The sequence below is a fragment of the Lynx rufus genome, unplaced genomic scaffold (assembly GCF_022079265.1).
Source record: "Lynx rufus isolate CCGP_SWC_20201006 ecotype Redwood Valley unplaced genomic scaffold, mLynRuf1.p SCAF_7, whole genome shotgun sequence".
In the NCBI taxonomy this organism is placed as follows: domain Eukaryota; kingdom Metazoa; phylum Chordata; class Mammalia; order Carnivora; family Felidae; genus Lynx; species Lynx rufus.
Genome location: NW_025814889.1, coordinates 17575972 through 17597119, shown reverse-complemented (window position 1 = coordinate 17597119; position 21148 = coordinate 17575972). Strand labels below are relative to the sequence as shown.

The following is a 21148-nucleotide window of genomic DNA, read 5'->3' as shown; positions in this document are numbered from 1 at the left end:
GATCTGCTTCTAGTTTGGAGAGCAATGAGGATGGTGAGAATGAGACATGAGGAAAACTTGCAGGCACATGTGAGGTGATCCTCAAATGAGGTGGTGGCATATCTCCTGACAAGGTGGAACCAGGCTTATCAGAGGAGGAAGGGCTACTTCGTTTATCAAGGGAAGCTGGTAGTGAGGGTATCAGGCATTAGAGGAACTTCCAGTCATCCAAATGCTCCCCGATTCTCCATTCCAGTTCTTAGGATCTCACATTCTCATGAACAATGCCCTAGCTTTTTCATAAGAGGCTTAAGGAGTCTCTCAATTCAAACTACATTTGAAATCAACAAATTGCAAAAGCTAACTCAGTCTACAACAACAGCAATAATACCTACAGAGGTTATTTTAGGAACCATAAAGTTTCCTGGTCCTCTCACTATGCCTTGGCCCTTTTTTTTTTTTTTAAGAATTGCACCCACCCAATACTACAATTCTTGAATTCCTCATTCTCAACCATAATGGTTTTCACAGCAGCAACCTGATCTGCTAAAGCGACCTGATCACCTTCGGTATGTCCCACAGTCCATATTGACAAAGATGAAGTTGTACCACTCTTTGCCACAAAATGTTGGTGCCACGTCTAACGCTAACAGGATTTTCACTGCTTTAAACCCCAAACAAGGTCAGATACCCCAGCCTAGGTGTAGTTTCTTTTAGAAACTACAGTTGGCAACCATCCTTGTGAACAACTGTATTACCAATTAAGGATCAGTAGCAAACAATAGAAAGTATTCCATTGTTTTCAGCAGAAGTAATTTATTATAAGCTTTTAGATAGTTTCAAAATAATATGCAAGGGCTGAAGGAGTAAACTTCACAAGGCATTTCTAGGAATAACTCACAGATTCCAAAATCACAATTCTGTCTTAGAGTCTACTTCTTGAAGGACCTGGATTAACACACCCAATATAAAGTACACCTAAGTAAATGTTCATAGGAACTTTGAGGAAGAGTTTGGAGAATAATCATAGCCCGTATTTTTCCTGTGAGCACAATTATTCTTCCCAGCGATCTGGACACTTTTTCAGTCAATGTGTTAGAGATATGAAAATTGACTCAAATCAGGCCTATATTTAATAAGGAAATACAACTGACCAATAACTTTCCAAGCAGAAAGCATCAGGCCCAGATGATAACACTGGCAAACTGTACCAAACATTTACGGAAGAAATAATTCGAATACTCTACAAACTCTTCCAGAAAATAGAAACAGACAAAATAACTCCTAATTCATCATTAAGACAGCAATACCCTAATACCAAAACCAGACAAAGACATTTAAAGAAATTCAAACCAATATGTCTCATGGACATAGATGTAAAAATCCTCAACAAACTTTTAGCAAATAAAGTCCATCAATATGTAGAAACAATTATATATCATGACCAAGTGAGATTTATTTCAGGTATATTATACATCATGACCAAGTGAGATTTATTTCAGGTATATAAAATTAGTTCAACATTCAAAATCAATTAATTGAATCCATCACATCAACAGTCTGAAGAATAAAAATCATATAATCATATCAACTGAAGAAAAAACACTGGACAAAATCCAACACCCATTTACAATAAAAACTCTTAGAAAACTAAGAACAGAGGAGAATTATCAACTTGATAATTAATATCTACCCAAAATCTACAACTACATCATACTTATTGATGAGAAAATAAATGTTTCCTCCCTGAGATCAGAAACAAGGCAATGATATCCCCTCTTGCCATTCCTATTCAACCTCATACTGGAAGTTCTAGCTAATGTGGTAAGATAAGAAAAATAAATAAAAGACACACAGATTGGGAAGGAAGAAATAAAACTATCATGTTCAAAGGTAATGTAGTTTTCTATGTAGAATATCTGTAAAAATCACATTAAAAAAACCCTAAAGCTAAATGATTATAGCAAGGTTGCAGGATACAAGGTTAATATATGAAACTGCTTTCCTATATGCCAAGAATGAATAATAAAATTTGAAATTAAAGACAACAACAAAGCTATTTTTATTAGCACCCCAGAACTGAAATACATAGGTATAAGTCCAAATCTATCAAGATATGTACATAAGCAATGTGAGAAAACCAATAAAATTCTGATGAAAGAAATAAAACTTAAACAGAGAGATATCCCATGATTATAGACTGAAAAATTTAATGTTAAGTTGACAGTCCTTCCCAACTTGATGTACAGATTCAACACAAGCACTGTCAAAATTTCAGCAAGTTATTTTACCTACAGAGCGACTGTAAAGTTCTTATGGAAAGGCAAAGATCCAGAATAGCCAACACAATACTGAGGAAGAAGTGTCAGAAGTGTGACAATACCTGACTTCAAAAATTAGTGTAAAGCTACAGTAATTAGGACAGGGTGGACCTGGTGAAAGAACAGACATATAAACCCAAATAGATCAATGGAACAGAATGGAGAGTCCAGAAATAGATCCACATTAATATAACCAACTGGGTCTTGACAAAAGGGCAAAAGCAACTGAATAAAGAAAGGATAATCTTTCCAATAAATGGTGAGAAAAATATTAAATAAAAATACTTTTAAAATATTGATAAAAATACAAACTTTAGACTTTTCACAAAAATTAACTCGAAATGGGTCATAAATCTAAATGTTAAAAACTTAAATATAAAATGTCCAGAAAATAACACAGGAGAAAATCTAGGTGACCTAAGGTTTGGCAATGATGGCTTTTTTTTTTTTAAAAAAAAGTAATCTCCAGGGGCGCCTGGGTGGCGCGGTCGGTTAAGCGTCCGACTTCAGCCAGGTCAGGATCTCGCGGTCCGTGAGTTCGAGCCCCGCGTCAGGCTCTGGGCTGATGGCTCAGAGCCTGGAGCCTGTTTCCGATTCTGTGTCTCCCTCTCTCTCTGCCCCTCCCCCGTTCATGCTCTGTCTCTCTCTGTCCCAAAAATAAATAAACGTTGAAAAAAAAAATTAAAAAAAAAAAAAAGTAATCTCCATACCCAATGTAAGACTCGAATTCACAGCCCCAAGATCAAAAGTCACATGCTCTACCAACTGAGCCAGGCAGCTGCCCCTGGCAGTGACTTTTAATATACAACATCCAAAGCAGTATGCAAGAAAGAAAAATATAGATATGTTTGATTTCATTAAATTAAAACTTATTCTCTCTGAAAGATGCTGTTAAGAAAATTAAAAGACAAGTGACAGACCAGGAGAAAACCTTTGCAAAGCACATATCTGATAAAGAGTTTGTATCCAAACTAACTAAGAACTCTTAAAATTCACTAATGAGAAAACAAATAATCAAATTCAAAAATGAGCAAAAGAAAAATGAATTAAAGACTTGAAATGTAAACTTCTAGAAGAAAGCATAGGAGTAAGGTCCTTGGCATCAATCTTGGCAATAAGTTTTTTGGATTTGACACTAAAAGCAAAGGGAACAAAAACAAAACTAAACAAGTGGGACTGCCTCAAACTAAAAAGCTTCTGAAAAGCAAAAACACAAGACTAAAAGGCAACCTACCAGATGGGAGAAAATATTTGCAAATTATATATTGGATAAGGCATTAATATTCAAAATATGTAAAGAACCCATACAATTCAATATCAAGACAAACAAGCCAATTAAAAACAGGCAGAAGAGGGGCGCCTGGGTGGCGCAGTCGGTTAAGCGTCCGACTTCAGCCAGGTCACGATCTCGTGGTCCGTGAGTTCGAGCCCCGCGTCGGGCTCTGGGCTGGTGGCTCAGAGCCTGGAGCCTGTTTCCCATTCTGTGTCTCCCTCTCTCTCTGCCCCTCCCCAATTCATGCTCTGTCTCTCTCTGTCCCAAAAATAAATAAAGACTTAAAAAAAAAAAAAAACAGGCAGAAGAAGTGAATAGACATTTTCCCAAAGAAGATACACAAATGGCAACAGGTACATGAAAAAGTACTCAACATCACTAATCATCAGAGAAATGCAAATCAAAATCATGATGAGATATCACTGTTAGAATGGCTATTATCAAGAAGACAAGAGATAAGTGTTGGTAAAGATGTGGAAAAAAGAGAACCTTTGTGCATTGTTGGTGGGAATGCAAATTGGTGCAACCATTTTGGAAAACAGTATGGAGTTTCCTCAAAAAAATTAAAAATAGAAATGCCATATCATCCAGTAGTCCTACCTCTGGGAATGTATCCAAAGGAAACAAAAAACAAGATATTGAGCATTTAAGATATTTAAGCATTATCACAATATCCAAGATCTAAAAATAACTTCAGTGTCTATCAACAGATGAATGGATAAAGGGGAGTGCCTGGGGTGCTCAGTCAGTTAAGTCTGACCTGGGCTCAGGTCAGGATCTCGCAGTTCGTGAGTTTGAGCCCCACCTTGGGCTCTATGCTGACAGCTTGAGCTCTGTGTTGACAGCTTGGAGCCTGAAGCCTGCTTCAGATTGTGTCCCTCCCTCTCTCTCTGCCCCTCCCCCACGCATGCGTGTGCACACACGTATGTGTGCGCGCATGCACACACTCTCAAAAACTAAACATTAAAAAATTTTTAATAAAGTAAATAATTATAAGATATTATTATAACCATGAAAAAGACGGAAATCCTGTCATTTGCAACACTACGGATGGACAAGGGCATTATGCTAAATGAAATAAAACAGACAAAGAAACACAAATACTGTGTATCACTTATATGTGGAATCTAAAAAAAGCGAAACTCATAGAAACAGAGACGAATGGTGGCTACCAGGGGCTGTGGGATAAAATAAATGGAGAGATATTGGTCAGACAGTACAAACATCCAGTTATAAGAAAAATAAGTTTTGGTGATCTGATGTATGGTACAGTGATTATAGTTAATAATATTATATACCTAAAAGTTGCTAAGAAAGAATTTAAATCTTATCCTGAAAAAATAAATGGGAATTATGTGACACAATGGAGAGGTTAGCTAATGCCACAGGGGTAATCATTTTGCAACATATAAATATATAAATATAGCAAATCAACACATTCTATACCTCAAACTTACATGATGTTATGTCAATTTTATTTCCATAAAGCTAGAAAAAAAATTTAAATGGCAAAAGACATGAACAGACCCCTCACCTAAGAGGATATACAGGTGGCAAATAAGCACATGAAAAGATGATCAACAATGTGTTTGGAAAAATGCAAATTACAACAATGATATACTATTGCACACCTATTAAAATGGCCAAAATCCAAAATAGTAGGAACTCTCATTCCCCGCTGATGGGAATGCTAAATGGTATAGTCACTTTGAAAGACGGTTTGGCAGTTTCCTACAAAACTAAACATACTCATACCGTATGATGCAACGAGCACACTCCTTGGTATTTAACTAAATGAATTGAAAACCGTCCACACAACTCCTTCATATAAATATTCAGAGCACTTTATAATAACCAAAACCTAGAAATAATCAAGATGTCCTTCAATAGCTGAATGGATAAACCAGTCGTAGTACATTCATACAAAGGAATATTATTAAGCGATAAGAAGAAACAAGCTCTCAAGCCCCGTAAAGACACAGAGGAAATTAAATGTTTATTCTAAGTAAAAGCAGCAGGTCTAAAAGTTATACACTCTTTGATTCTGACTATATGACATTTTGGAAAAGGCAAAACTGTATAGATAATAAAAGATCAATAGTTGCCAGGGGTTCCAGGGAAGGAAGGGAGGGAGGAACGAATTGTTGGAGCACAGAGAATTTACAGGGTGCTGAAACTATTCCATATAACACTGTTAACGGTGGGATACATGACATTATGGGGTAGGGGAGAGAGGGTATCTCAAAGCTCTCTATAGTTCCTGTGCAATGTGCAATTCTCTGTGAACCTAAAATTGCTCTAAAAAATGAAGTCTACGAAGACAAAAAAAAAATATTGGCATGAGTTCAGGAACTGAGCAAGTGACCATGATTTTTACTGTGCCAACCACCCTCAACCTTCTGCGTCTCCATGTTTGCTTTCCCTGTTGGTAGATGTTAAGCAGCACCCTCACTGGCTGCCCATCTGTGTTTCCCCTTAGGATGCCAAGTCCTACTGACCGTGTTCACAACTCCCTGTGGGTCAAGACCCCTTGGCTGCCTCTCTGACCTTGAGAATCATTATGGACCCTCAACTGCAGCCTCTGGGCTCCTGGCAGTCAGAATCTGCCACCTGGTCTCCATTTCTCCAGGACATCATCATCCCCGTGGGTAAGAATGAGCCCAGTTCTGTGACCGCTTCTCCAGCCGAAAGCTCCAGCCTGCAGAGGAGAGCTGCCACTGAACGTGCTCGTGTATTACTCAGCAGCACATTCCTCACGGTCTTGGCAGGTGATGTGCCCTCTGTGTCCTCCCAGAACCCTCTAACGCATCTCTCTCCATTTCTATCCTCTACCAGGGAGAGACTCGGGCACTTGCACTCCACCTGCCTTTGGCCATCGCTTTCTCCAGGCTTGTAAGGGTCACCCTAGCTATGAGTTCTCCCCATCCCCTGGGCTACTTGCTAGGGTTAAATATCCTGTGTTCTGAAAAAGTTCACCCAAGTCAATGGATTACTGCTTATTCGGCCTTACATCCTGCCACCTTCAAAATCCAATTTTGGAGGGCATGGCGGAGGGCAGTGGGAAGGCATGTGGGGAAAGGGACACCATGGACAAGAGAGCGCACCAAGTGCAGCCGGTGCAGCCCGGACAGGAGCCCCCTGGAGCCACCCTGGCGAGTGACTGAGCGAACAAGGAGATGGTGGCCATATCATAGAAGACAGTAGAGTCTGACCCACCATTTCTGCAGGAACCGGCCCAGGAAGTTAAACCACAACTGCCACGGTGACTGACCCACACTGCTTAGGACTTGCTCCACGACCACCAGCTTCACTCCTTTTTTGCTCCTGCTTCCAAGCGGGGATCAGCCAGAGGTAGTCAAGTATGTTCCCCAAACCAGTCATATAACAGGACTCACTCTTAGTGAGCTAGGCCACCTCCCCATGCCAGCAATGTCCAAGCAGGGCAAGCCTGAAGCCCTTTCTTCTTTCTTCATTATACAGCTTCCCTACCCCTCTGCCTGCCTTCCAGTGTCTCTGCAATGGCTGACTCTCTTCCTATAGCAAGCTCTGAATAAACAGGCTCTTTTGTTCTCATTTGGGTGATCTTTGTTCATTTCCACACTGGTAAGAGAGTTAACGCTTCTGCCCCCCAGCCCGCTCCAGCTGTCCTGTCTGCTCTATGAGAGAAAATGCATCAGCTCGGGAACTTGAGGGAGAAAATGCATCGGAAGTATCTAAAACCTCATCTTACCACCTGTCTTCTTAGACCACTCACAGTACTCTGTGTTACTCAGGTACCCTAGGAGTAGATACTAAAATGGAGGACAAGAGGTTGATTAGGGCACCAATAAATAAAGGGCTGGGAGCTGGAGAAGAAGGAAGTGTCTTCTAATACCTTGCAGAGAAGAGGGAAGGGGACTGGGCAGCAAGGATCTGAGACTATTGCAGAGAGAAATTTTCAGAAACCATCTCTTAACTGTTTAGATGTGATAACTATCTAATGAAACCACCTTAGAGAAATAGTATTGTATTAAAACAGTCATTTTTCCCCCAAACTAAACATATAATTTTTGCCTTTAAGACTTGAAAATGTTTTGTTGATGATTTCGTTCCCACAGGACTTGGGCATATAGTGGAATGATCACATTCCTAGTTGAAGCAGAGCCATCCGGAGACTCTGGAGTAATCAAAATTGTATGATCTCTCAGACTGTGGAATTCTACCGCTTTCCTCCGCAGTGGGGTGGGTGTCTGTTATTATTGGTTTCTGCCATAAAATAAATATAACTCTACAGAGAGCTAACTGGGCAGAAGTGAAGAGAGTGTAAGAGAGGTCAGATTTCCCACACATATTAGACTTTCTCTTTTCAAGATATCTATTAGCACACAGTTACACTTTTCCATCCCCTTCTCACTCGGGGCATTTAGGATTTTGACTTTTTTCTTCTTCAGTAGAAGACATGAACTGCACCAACCCAGTACGTCTGACCCGAGTCCCCCCCCCCCCCCCGAAAAACCAGAAGCTGATCTGGGCAGTACCACCCCTCCCACTGGGCCTCTGGACTGGGGGTATTCACTCCACAAGGCAGAGGCCCAAGAAAAAATTATTCCATAGATTCTATCAACCTGTGAATAAGAAGGGAAGAAGGAAGAGATGTTGAGTTGCTTTGAATGTTAAATCTTTGTGGTTCCTCCCTCCTCTCTCTCCTGAAACTCCTTCCCCACCTCCCATTTCTATTACTACCCAGTAACGGAAGAAGTGTATTGGGTTGACAAGGCTGTTCTGTTCAGAGTTTACAAGCTGGCCTCTTCTCCTTTCACCTCCTCCATTCTGTCCCTAGATACATAGCCTTGTGTCACTGCAATGCCTCACCTGGCCTTCCACCCTCGCAACACCCAGTTACCTAAATCTCCTCACTCTGCCCTCAGAATGTCTTTCTGATACTTCCAAGTGCTAAGACATCTACCCTCTGATAAGTTAATTCACCTTGAGAAAACAATGGATCTCCCAGCGAATTTGCACTGTTTAATGGAGCTTAAAAAGAAAATAATGTATTTAAATGTGTTGAATTTCGAACAATATTGAAAAGGGTCAGGATCTCTGGCTATTTGGGGGAAACAGTTTCCATCAAGAGGAATTCTCATACAACCAGACTCATTTAATGTTGTAACATAGATGAAGAAACTGCTTCAAAATATCAAGAATAACACAAGCATTATTTCAGTCTCAGTTCTGTTAGTTGCCAGTAACAGCATTATTCAAGTCACCTCCAAAGATGGGTAAGGAAGAAGGATTTATTGGAAATACCTATTAGGACTGGAGTTAATTCAATCAATCCGTTTCTAACTGATAGCCAAGCACTTTTCTAAGTTTTAAGGACACAATGATAAATAAGTCAAATTTCGTGTTTTGTGTGCTCGTATTTTTTTTTTTTTGAGACAGAGAGAGAGAGAGTGTGTGAGCAGAGGAGGGGAAGAGGGAGAGGGAAAGAGGTAATCCCTTTTTTCCCCCAAAGGCGTTTTCTTCACTATTTTATTTTACTTTGATATAGAGAGCACGCACATGCACACACGAGCAGGCAGGGGCAGAGAGAGAAGGAGAGAGAGAATCCCAAGCAGGCCCTGAGCTGTCAGAGTGGGTCCCATTCTGACATCTGATGACCATGAGATCATGACCTGAGCTAAAATTGAGAGTTGGACACTTAACCAACCGAGCCACCCAGGTGTCCCAGTGTACTCATATTTTAATAGAGGAGTCATCCAAAGAAAACTTAAACAGTTAATATAGAAAGAAGAAAGAGAGAATAGCAGGCAGGGATGGGAAGAGAAAAAATGAAGGAAGAAAATAAGGGAGGGGGGAGGAAGGAAAGAAGGAAGGAAGGAAGGGGGAAGGAAGTTTTCAAATACTATTAAGTTCTATGAAAGAAACAAGATATGGTGATAGAAAATAGATAGCAAGGTGATTTTTCAGAAGGTGCCCTTTAATCTGAGGGTTAAAGAGGCACCATGGGAAGATCTGGAGGAAGTGTATTCCAAACAGAACGGCAAGGGCAAAGGCCTTGAGGCGGGAATAAAAATGAGCCCCTAGGACATATAAAAGAGGGAACAATGCAGTGTGTTTGGGGGCACAGGCAGCCTGTCAGTGCAGCTGAGTCCATGGATGAAAGAAAAGAAGGGCCAGCAGTGAGGCCAGAGAGGTGGGAAGGAGCTAAATTACAGAGGGAGTTTTGCCTTTAGTGTATAAGCAAAGGAAAGCCATTGGGGAATTTTTTTTTTCAGAAGCAGTCCATCAACTGATCTACATTCTAAAAGGTCATGTTGGCTCCAGTTTGGAGAATGGGTAGGTGAGGAACAGGAGTGGAAGCAGAGTAATCACCCAGAAAGCTGTAGCAGGACAAAGGCGATGATGGAGGGCAGTCTGCGTGGGTATTGGAGGAGGTAGATGAGAAATTCAAGAGCGGAGATGTCTCTGGAGATGAACGACTTCTCCCACTCTCTCTCTCTTGTTCTCACCCTGGTAGTTTGCACACATGGAGGTTTTCAGGCCAACGAGCTGCAGGTTTCCCCCTCTCTACCGGGAGCTTCAGGTGTTTATGCATAGACTTTGCTTCCTCAGCTGTTCAATTGTGGCTTAGAGATAATCCGTCTCTGGGCCACTCTGACACCCCAGATGCCAGAAGCTTTCAGTTTTAGTTTTATCCCTTCATTCATTCAGTCTTGATGCTGATTAACCCATCTTTCCTAAACAGAGTCGCCCAGCTCTTCATTTTCTGCCAGCCCAGTAAAGTCATGTCAGTAGCCATCCTAGTGATGGTGGGTCTGGTCTGGAGGTACTCCATGGCCCAATCAGCTGCCCCAAGAAAGGATGATCCCAGAGCCAGAAACATGGTCCTTTCGGGAGCACAGGCTGAGGTGAAGGCAAAAGAGGTCAGAGGGCCCCTTTATTCTCCCCTCCAAGTTCACCTGTCAATTTGTTTCTTCTGTACCCATTTACTTATTTAACTTTTTGGAGAGACCTTATAGTTTGTTTGTTGCATAGTTGTTTCCGAGACAGCCAGCTTACATTTCTGTTCTAGACTCCATTTTGGGAGTTTCAAAGCCTGACCCTCTCCTCTAAACTGTGTGACCTCTTTAGGACTTTGAAATTATTCATCTATGTATCCTCACTGCTAAGTATAGCATTTGTCACATATCAGTGCCCTATAAATATTCAATGAATGTATACATGAATGAATAAGCATTATATTATAAAAATAACTGCCTCTAATTCTTACTGGGTTTTTAAATTTTTGTTTACCTGCCTAGCATACATTTCACCCTTTTGATGATAGCAGACTCATTTTTTTTTTCCTTTGAGAAACCACACAAACTAATTCTGAGCTCCTGAGATTTCATAGGAGTTGGAGATATGGATGGAGGACTCAGTCCTGGACAGTCAGACCCACCTTCCCTCCTGGCCACAGCAATTTGTGGCAGGGCAAACATGTGACCCAAGCTAAGCCATGGAGGAGGAGCAAGTCCCAGACTTCAGAAACTATCAGAAAAAAAAAGGGTGTTCCTTGTGCTGAGGTGGCCAGGCCAAGACACCATAGGCCAGATTGTCTGGTGGCTGTCTTTGGTAATATTTGAAGAGAACTTCTTTTAGACTGAGGCCAATACAGACACTAGCTGGGCCCAGAGATGAAAATGGATACATTTCTGTGTCATTGCTTAGGTCCCTAAATACAGCCATGCTGAAAGCTGAATCCATACCCGAGGTTGTTCATTTACATAAGCTGAGAGAACTTTGTATTTAGTTGGATTTCTCTCCTGGTCAACCAAAAATGTTTGGACTAGTACATACAATTTTCTTTCAATATATTTAATATTGATTCTGAATTTAAGGAAAAAGACATATTTCTAAATAAATCTCTCCTAGTTCTCAGTTTCTCTCTATTTCCTAAAAATTATAACCAAGCCAGAGATTTATCTCACGGCCTTCAATATGAGGCTACATAAAAGAACGGTTTGCATAAGATAAGTTTACATTACGATATAATGAGAATGTCAATAGCACACTCATGGGATTGCTGGAAATTCGTAGGAAATCTAATCTCATAGCTATATAAAATTTTTTGGTTTTTGGAAGTTGAAAGTGACTCTCTGATAAAGTATGATGGTAGAGAACCTAAGTAGTAAATACAAGAAGAAGGTGATAGGGCCCCTTCTCCTAATAGGGGTGCACTCCATGTAATACTCAGTTTCATTGTGAGCAGGACGGAGCAACCATCAGGTGTTCATTGGGTCATGAATCCTAGAAGAGGAGAAAATAGAGTACAGTACTTGAAGTTCAAGTATAAGTCTCGCCATCTCCTGTTGGAACAGGAGACAAGCTGGAAGAGAAGCTTCTCCACATTTCCCACAAGCAAGACAACACAATCACGTAAGAACTAGGATATGGTACGGTAAGGTGGGAAAATTGGGAAGTTATCCATGCCCAATATTATTTTATCTGAGGTTGACTCAATTAATTTTGTATTATACTGTGAATGTTACATAGGGAAAGAATACTCCGTTTTCATATAAACAGATATTCCCTGGGTAAAATCTATACCAAAGAAAGCTTGTGGGTATATGAAATCCTTAAACTTGGCAATACTAAAACTCTATTTTGGAAAAAGAATCCCATTTAACAAAAAATGGAATTTAACTTGTTAGTTTAGAAAAATGTATGTTAAATCTATAAATTTACCATGTAAGAAATACCTGCTATTCCAAGCACTCCGCTTGGCACTAGGTATACAAAGCTACTTACGGCACTATCCCAACTTCATGGAAGTAACAGTAAGTACTCAAGACCCACACACCAATCTATCCCATAAAGAATGTATTTTGATGGATTCAATCTACATTCAGAATTCGTATGAACTCTGTGGAAGACACAGAGAATACTTCTTTTAGAAGGACATCAACAACACTGTAAGTGGCTCTCATCTCTGCAGACTGTATTGCAAGGGCAGATGACATCCTCATTTTTCTCTTTTAAAACTCCTTCCCGGTGGTAGGTTATGGATAATTTTTATTTAACTCATGTGATTTTTAAAATTTGCAAATATTAATAAATACGTTTCAAAATAAAAATAATGTTACAAACTATACATTACATGATGTAGCTAAAAGCACAATACAAAATCTAATCTAAAGAAATGACAATCATTGCAGCAAGGGAAGTCCGAGTTAGTGCTGAGAATCTGAATCTAGCTCAAGGGAAACACTTATATGGCAGCAAATTTATTTTCAAGGGATGAAATACAGTCTCAAAGACTCAAATAGATCACAGAAAAGAAGTTTGATTTCATCCCCATCACAGCCCCTATATAACCCATCTACTGAAGTCTAGGACTCACTCTGTCTCCCTGATATGGAAGCTAATACAGTGGGTTATAACAACATATGCCCAGGGCAATACTTTTTAAAACTTCTGAATGATTTAGCTCCATTGAGTGACATAAATGGTACTCCGTACACAAAATGCAGTCAGCTACTGAAACTAGGAATTCACCAGACCAAACGGAAGAGTCACAGAGTTTCTTTAAGTAATGATGCTTTCAAAAGTTTCTTGAAATATGACTTTTGAACACTTCTAGTAATGTCAAAATGTTCCAATTTTCTTTATCTTTCTTGCTTAATTAACGCTTAAACAGAAAATCCACACTCTGGTCTTAGAATCCAGAAGCATTATTGCTGTGACCTTACTTAATTAAAAGTATATCAGTCTATATTGTGGGTTTTCTGTTAAATCCATGTAAGTCTTAAGACTTCCGTTCACCCATAAGGTTAGCTCTGCACCCATCTGATAGATGGCAGTGAGATAATTAATGCCTCTAAGTCAGTTCGACTCTCCCAGAATACTGAGACAACTCAAGAAAGACATTACAGCTGGTCATCTTTGCAGAGACTTAAAGCCGGCAGGTGCTTCAATGTGGCTGCCACACAAATGAAGCCTTGCCTAGTATTAATCTCATGCTAATTCTCAGTAATCATATAATCATGTATCATGCAACGACCCACGTGCCCGCTCTCCAGGAGAACTGAGGACAAGGATGAGATCTTCCTCAGTGTGTCCTCAGTACAATGACAGAGTAACCCCACAGAAAACGTACTCACAACTAATAAACAATGGCAACTCTACAAAGTGTAGGCTAGGGTTTGATATCGATCCAGGAAAACATTTTAGAATAGCTGAGAGGAAGTGTAACGACCATTAAGGAAGAAAACAGTCCTGATTTCACCTAGTCCTTTGATAATCTCTGATATCGGGAGTTAGCTGAGAAAAATGTGTGTCTGATGTGAACTACAGTTATTTAGAATTCCCTTCTCATTTAAAAAAAATGTTCCAAACAATTCCAACATATATGATGTCAAAGTAAAAGTAGATAGGTAATTGCATGCTGTTCTACTCTGCTTTGACCTTACTACTTGCTTAGATGAGGGACTTCTGAAGACATTCTCCAATAACCAGAAGCTGTGGAGAATAACTAATAATTTAGATGACAGAATCAGGTTCCTAATTTAATGTCTTCTACTCAGCTTAAAAGATAACATTTTCAATGCGTGCCAAAAATCTTTTTTTAACCAAGGCATACCATTTCTACAATTTTCTCTAAGGCAAGAGCAAAACTGTTCAAAAACTTTTTGTATTTCTTAAAATAGGAGGAAATGTAAATAGTGAAAGAGTTTAATAAACATGATACTTACAGGGGTGCCTGGGTGGCTCAGTCGGTTAAGCATCGGACTTTAGCTCAGGTCATGATCTCGCGGTCTGTGAGTTTGAGCCCTGCATCTGGCTCTGTGCTGACAGCGCAGGGCCTAGAGCCTGCTTCGGAATCTGTGTCTCCCTCTCTCTGCCCTTCCCCCACTCATGCTCTGTCTCTCTCTCTCTCTTTCCCAAAAATAAACATTTTAAAAATTTAATAAAATAATAAATAGGATACACACATACATTTCAGTTATTGAAAAATCATTATATAGACCAGAGTTGGCAAAATATGGGCTGCAGGCCAAGTTTGGCCCGAGGCCTGTTTTTGTATGGCCTGTGAGTTAAAAAGTGGTTTTTACATATTTGTAGCTATATAAAACAAAAAATAACAACAACAAAACAAAGAACTATGTACCAGAGCCTGCACATATCTCATGAAGCTCAATAACATACTTGCTATCTGGCCCGTTATAAAACAAGTTTGCTGAACCCTGATAAAATTGGACACGAAAGGATGTTGGTATAATAAGCAGGATACAAGATAGCATGTGTAGTACTTCATTTTATAAAATTCTAATGTGTGTGTATACACACAGAAATATCTAGAAGAAAATATCTGGCAGTGGTAACTTCTGGGTTGTGAAATTGTGCCTTTTATCTTTTTCATTAACAGATTGGTTTTTAAAGTAATGTACAGGTATCATCTTCACTATAAAAGGCTGTTTTCGTTTTGAAAAAGAGAGCCACTTTTAAATACAGTAAATGCTAATACTTATCAGCCTTCTTTTATACATCAGCCATGGCTCTCGGGACTTGGCATGCATTTCCTCACACGAACCCTTGTGATGGCCAATAACACACACACTTTTCTAATCTTATTTTCAATTTCAAAACTAAGAGAGAGTTAGTTACCTGTCCAAGTTTGCACTTGTAGTGGAGCTGGGGTTATAATCTCAACAGGGCTGTTCCTAAGACTACGTGTCTAACTAGACAGTAGTGCCCTAGAAACACAAGGATCAGATGTGGCCTCAAGGCAAGGCTGGGGCAAAACTCTTTGGTCTTTTTTGATATCAACCTTTATGCAATTTACCGTGTGATAGGACATCCAGAAAAAGATAATCGAGTCTTCTGTTTCATAAGCAGTACCCAGGACCCAAGTTCTAGTTCTGCTCCATTGTCCAGAGCATCTGACAAAATCCTGAGAATTGCAATCAGTTCTGAACGTCCTGCTTGGGAGGAAAAAATGACAGTCTGAAACATTTCAAAGGGAGAACAAAAGAATCATCAGGATGATCAACATCAAACCCGGATGTTTGCCCTAAGAAGTTTAGCAGAAGAGAGAAATTAAGGAAGAGCACACAACTGTCTTCACTGTTTGAAGACCATGTATAAAGGAAAGCTATCTTGTTCTCTAGGACCTCAGGTGTAGGAATAAGACCGTAAGGTACAACTCATGAGGAAGTAGCTCTTACCCAAAAATCTGTAAGAATGTTTTTTCCTAACACCTATAGCACAAAAGGGGACTGTTCACTTTAGTGGTATAGTGCTTCCCCAAAACTTATTTTAAAAAATGCAGAAACAAGGATGGGACATTCCTCTAAGGCGAATGCGTGTGCCCTCTTAGTCACAAATGGCATTGTGAAAATGGCAACAGGCTGAAGGGTAAAATTCCATGCACTAGAAATAACCTGGACACCCAAAATTTGACCAATCAGATCAGTGTTTTCAAACTTCATCCTAGGAATACCCACCATTGGCTCAAAAGTAATCATCTCTCTCTTCATGACGAGGGTGTGAGAAAAGGCACATTTATTTTTTGGCAGTTTAATTCTTCAAGGATATGCATAAGGCAGAAAGTGAGCACCAAAACTGTCAACCGCAACACTCAGCCCAGATTTTGAAACCAAAACCACACCTTCCTATCTTCATAAACATGGCTCTGCTACCTTTTACTATTTTCATTACCATTTGTTTACCCTTCAGGACTGCCCTTGAGTTTGCACCCTACAGTGCCTCGAATCACTGCTTCAAAACCCTCACCCTGCTGTTCCCAACAATCCTGAACTCTTGTATCATGACTCTTACCCAATTCTAATCAAGTCTTTGCATTGAAAGACGTACCTCAAGCCAAACTGCGAATTCTCTGAGATAGTGCCAAAGCTTTGTGAGGAGGGCTTCTCTCTTCCCATGGTAGGCAATAAATTCAGCTTTGTCTTATCAAAAGGCTTTGTTGTGGGGTGCCTGGGTGGCTCAGTCAGTTAAGCGTCTGACTCTTGGTCTCGGCTAATGTCATGATCTCATGGTTCGTGGGGTCGAGCCCCAGGTCAGACTCTTCACTGACAGGGCAAGGCTTGCTTGGGATTCTCTCTCTCTCCCTCTCTGCCCTTCCCCTACACACTCTCTCTCTCTCTCTCTCTCTTAAAATAAATAAACATTTTTTTAAAAATCCTTCAATTCAAAAAAAAAAAAAAGCTTTGTTGTAATGTTTCGGGAACTGGCTTTTGACAAAGGCAGCTGGAGAAGAATGGAACCAAACAATAAAGATTACAGAGAGAGACAGAATTAGAAATTGATAACATAAGGAAGATTAAAGTACTAAAGTATAAACAACTTGGCAATCCTAGAATGATGATAGACGCTGTATGGTCTGGTGATCAGTTCAGGAAATACGTGACTACACATAAACAAATTAATTTCACGTCCGTGTGTGTTTGTGTTTAGGAAAAAAAAAAGTGGAAGTTGGATTATGCTACTTTTGTTATCTAACAAATGACGAAGAGTCTTATCCCTCCACATGACATATGGAAGACCCAGCACTGTAGGCTTAAAGATAGAAGCTAGACAAATAAATCAGACACGGAATATGCCAAATGTCGTGATTAAATCTTGGTAATGCTCGCTTTCTTGACATTTGCTTTTGTACTTGCCCTTTACCCTTTGTTCCTTGGCAAGAGAGCAGAGGTAGGAGCGAGAGGAAGGGAGCCATGGGATAAGCCGCTTATTATTACAAACTTCATAGAATGGAACTTGAAAGGCTTGAAAGAGAACAAGAAGATGTTCAAGTGAAGAATAGAGAATGATTTTTTTTCTTTCTTTTTTTTTTTTTTTTTTTTTGCTCTTCAGTGGTAAACAAAGACACGTCTGGTATTTCTTACTCTCTTCACCGTTCTATTTGCTATTACTTTTGCTTCAGCCTCTTAAAGGCCCAGCTGTGTTAAGAGTTCTTAGAATTACAGTTGAATAAGCTCAAAAGTCAGAGGATATAAGATGTGTATGGTATGCGCTTGGGGTGAGAAAGTGTGTGTGGATCAGAGACCATTGCAGCCAGACACTGAAAGCTACGTTTAAAGCAGATGATTAACCAAAGCAAGCTGGACTGGGAAAGAAAACAGAAAGATTCACCAAGGTAGAGAGAAGAGCAAATCACCAATAAGAAGCTGAAATAGTAGCTATATTGAAGGTTAGGTAACTACAAGGGTTTAACTAGAAAGTGGAAAGTAAAATGAAGAAAGGGGGGGAAATGCCATCATTTACTGTGTGCAGGATTTGTTGTAGAAACATAAAGAAATCACTTATGAAATGATCCAAAGGTACACAATGAGTATAATTTAACTGGGTAGACGGATACAGAGCATCCAATCCCAAAGAAGATTATAGAATACGATTGTTGTGAACAATTCTGGAATCTAATGAAAAGATATACGCTATTTTCGTCAAGGCTACGTGTGGAGCCTTTTACAGGAAAATGTGAATGGTATTCTTTGCTTATTCTCACTCCTGGAAAAACTGTGAAGAAGTAAAGAAAACTAAAGCACCAGGGGATGGAAGAACAAAATTGACTGTGATAAGAGAGCCAATAAGTGGGAAAGAGGAAAGAATTCATCCACCGAATCTCAGCGCCAGGTGATGTTATCATCCCCTGCTGGGTTGCAGAAGTATGGATGGGTAGCGCGAGCGGGAAGTCTCCGGGTGGCATTAAGAGAGAAGCCTCTTGTGCTGTGCTAGTCCATTCGGGCTGCTATAACAGAATATCATAGCTTGGGTGGCTTATCCACAACAGAACTTTATTCTCACAGTTCTGGAGGCTAGCAAGTCCAAGATGAAGGGGCATCGGGCGTCTGGTGAGGATTTGTTTCCTGGTCCATGGACGGCCGTCCTCTCCATGTCCTCACACGGGGAAAGGGATAAAAGATCAATCAGTCTCTTCTATAAGTGCGCTAATTTCATTCCTTATACCTTATCACCTCTCAGAGGCCCTACTTCCAAATACCATCACCTCGGGGATTCAGTTTCAACATATGGATTTCGAGGAGACACAGACTCAGTCTATGCGACACAGGAGGCAAAACCCAAGAGGTGCAGGGGTGTGGGATGAAGATAATGCAGAGCTGGAACGAAAGAAAGAGTCTAAGGGGATCTGAAATGGCACCCAAGAAAAGCTGATATACGAACAGTTTTGAAAGCCATGATATAGGATGGGGAGTAGCAAGGCAGTAAGAGGAGAAACTTTCAATCTAGGGACACTTCAGTGTTCCAAGGTCAGAAAGATAAGGAACAGACACGGCAGAGAAGCAACAGCTGGGGAGGTAGGATAAAACAAAGGACAGTGTGGCATCCCACGAACTAAATTAAGGAAGGAATTCAAGTGGAGACGGTCATCAACTATGTCAAATGCAGCTGAGGGAGAAGCTGAGAAAAGAATGGACGGCCACAGCAACAATGTGAAGGTTAATGGGGACTTTGTCAAGAGCCTACCAGGGGTTCAAGACTGGATGCAAGGAGAGGAATTTGGGGAAGTGATGAGACGTAACGTTTTCCAAGAAAATGGGAGAAAACAGTGGGAGAGTCACTGAAAACAGACGTGAGATGAAAGGAGCTTTTTTTTTTTAAGAATAAAGAAATAACATGCTCCTATGTGTATGAGGATAACGCAGAACAAAGGACAAAATTAATCATGCAAAGGAGGAGACCATTGCTTCAGGATCACCTCCAGTCTTCAGGGGCAGGAGTTGCTGGGCCAATAGGTCCAGATTTACTGGAGATGGGTCAGATGATATACAGATGCAGACTGAGGTAGGCAGACAGTTCACAGCGGTGGAGTTCTCTTTGGATTACTTTGGTTTTCTTGGAGACGTAGAAAGCAAAATCAAGAGTGGAGAATGAGCACAGAAGAGGGGATACTAGAGGCCTGAGATAAAAATGAGAGGCATACAACGGTCCTACCAGAGAAGAGGGGAGAGTAAATGCACTGAGGACAACCGTACCACAGCGAGACAGCACTCAGAGCCCCCTGGGAGATGACATGGGGCTTAGAGCACAGACTCCAGAGCCAGGGAGCTCCAGGGAGGCGGAGAAATCAGCCTCCACCGGCTTTTACTGTCAATTCCAATGTTTTGGAAACTTTTAAATATTATGTTGCATCATATAAAACCGCTCCTTGTCTACAAAAACTGAATGCAATTCAACTATTATGTTGCCTAATTTGCGTCAGACCCACTTTAGCAGAGCGACCTAAGCCCTAAGAGGCCGTGGGTTTTTCAGGGCTCTATTGCCCCAATGCCGAAATACAACTGCCTTCACAGCCTCTCCATATCTTTTCCTGAATCTATTCCTATTTTATTCTAGAACCTCGCGATATTCACACACACACACACACACACACACACACACACACACACACCACACAACTCTAAAAACTGTTTTTGAAAAGAAAAATCACTGGTGAGAAGCATTTTTTTTTTTAATGGAAGAAAGAGGCATCTAAGTCAGTCAGGAGAAAAATGAGTGATAAACTCTCAGAAGCTGAAAAGGAAGTGATGGATCCTGTGTGTAGAAAGACCAATTGAGGCCTGGAGGGAGCAAACGGAGCTTCAGCAGGGACTACTCCGGGGCCCATGCCTGAAACAGAGATTTCCTGGAAAAATATCACAAAGATGACGGATGACCCACAGGAGAGGCAAAACCCTCCAAACAATAACAAACCAAACCAAAACAAAACAAAACAAAACCCTAAAGCAGTCAGCGCTCACTGAAAAAAAAAAACACAAAAAAACACAAAACAAACCAAAAACCCTCCAGTCTGAGACAATATGGCTTGCATTGTTTCTCCTGCAATACATAACTCCATGGATTCCCCTCGCTCAAACATTTGTTCCATGCTGAAATTTTCCAAATGACAGTGCAATTAGCCAGTTTGGGTCACGAGCGTCCATTAAAAAGGCACCTTAACTCTTCTGAACAGGTTTAGGTATAGAGCGGCCGGATAATGATTTACCTTTTAAAAAAAAATGCGGTCACAGTTTCTGAAGGGCGAAAATATCATTTAAATTCAATCTGCTGCTTCGGTTGTAAGAGAGGCCGCGTTTGCTGTCCCTCCAAGCTGCCTTCCTTTAAACCGGGAGAACGCCGGGCGGATGTTCAGGCTGCAAAGTCTCCTGGGTCTCTGGGCTTGAGGAGAGCGTTTCTCCAACATAATCAATTTTAAAATATGCAAATGTCTGCCTATGTTTACACAGAGACGATTTCATCTTCTACCTTAAATGGCAAAAAAAAAAAAGTTATATTTCCAGAAGAATTCACTACTAAACTACTTCACGTTGAAGTTGAGTTGCCAAGACGCATCATGCATATGTAATTTATGTGATTTCTACACATTTTAATTGCCAAATCCAAACGGAATGAACTATATTAATGAAAATCCAAGAAGTTGCAGTAACCCTTGGCTTAATCCATATTTAACAAGTATTGACAGGCTTTTTTTTTTATTAGGAAGGCAATAATCACACACCATCTGCTGCCAGTTAAATGGAACTAATTCAATTGTTAAATTACAAATGTAAAGGACTGAGTTATAAATATG

The 21148-nt window shown here is 40.3% G+C and overlaps 1 protein-coding gene across 1 annotated transcript in view; it reads right to left on the bottom strand.

The window, feature by feature from the left end:
- Positions 1 to 5984, bottom strand: part of MALRD1 (MAM and LDL receptor class A domain containing 1) — a 794572-nt gene extending 788588 nt beyond the window's left edge. Inside the window, exon 1 of the mRNA XM_047066301.1 lies at positions 5951 to 5984. Coding sequence (XP_046922257.1) covers positions 5951 to 5984 — 34 coding nt within the window. The remainder of the gene's footprint in view (positions 1 to 5950) is intronic.
- Positions 5985 to 21148: the final 15164 nt, after the last annotated feature.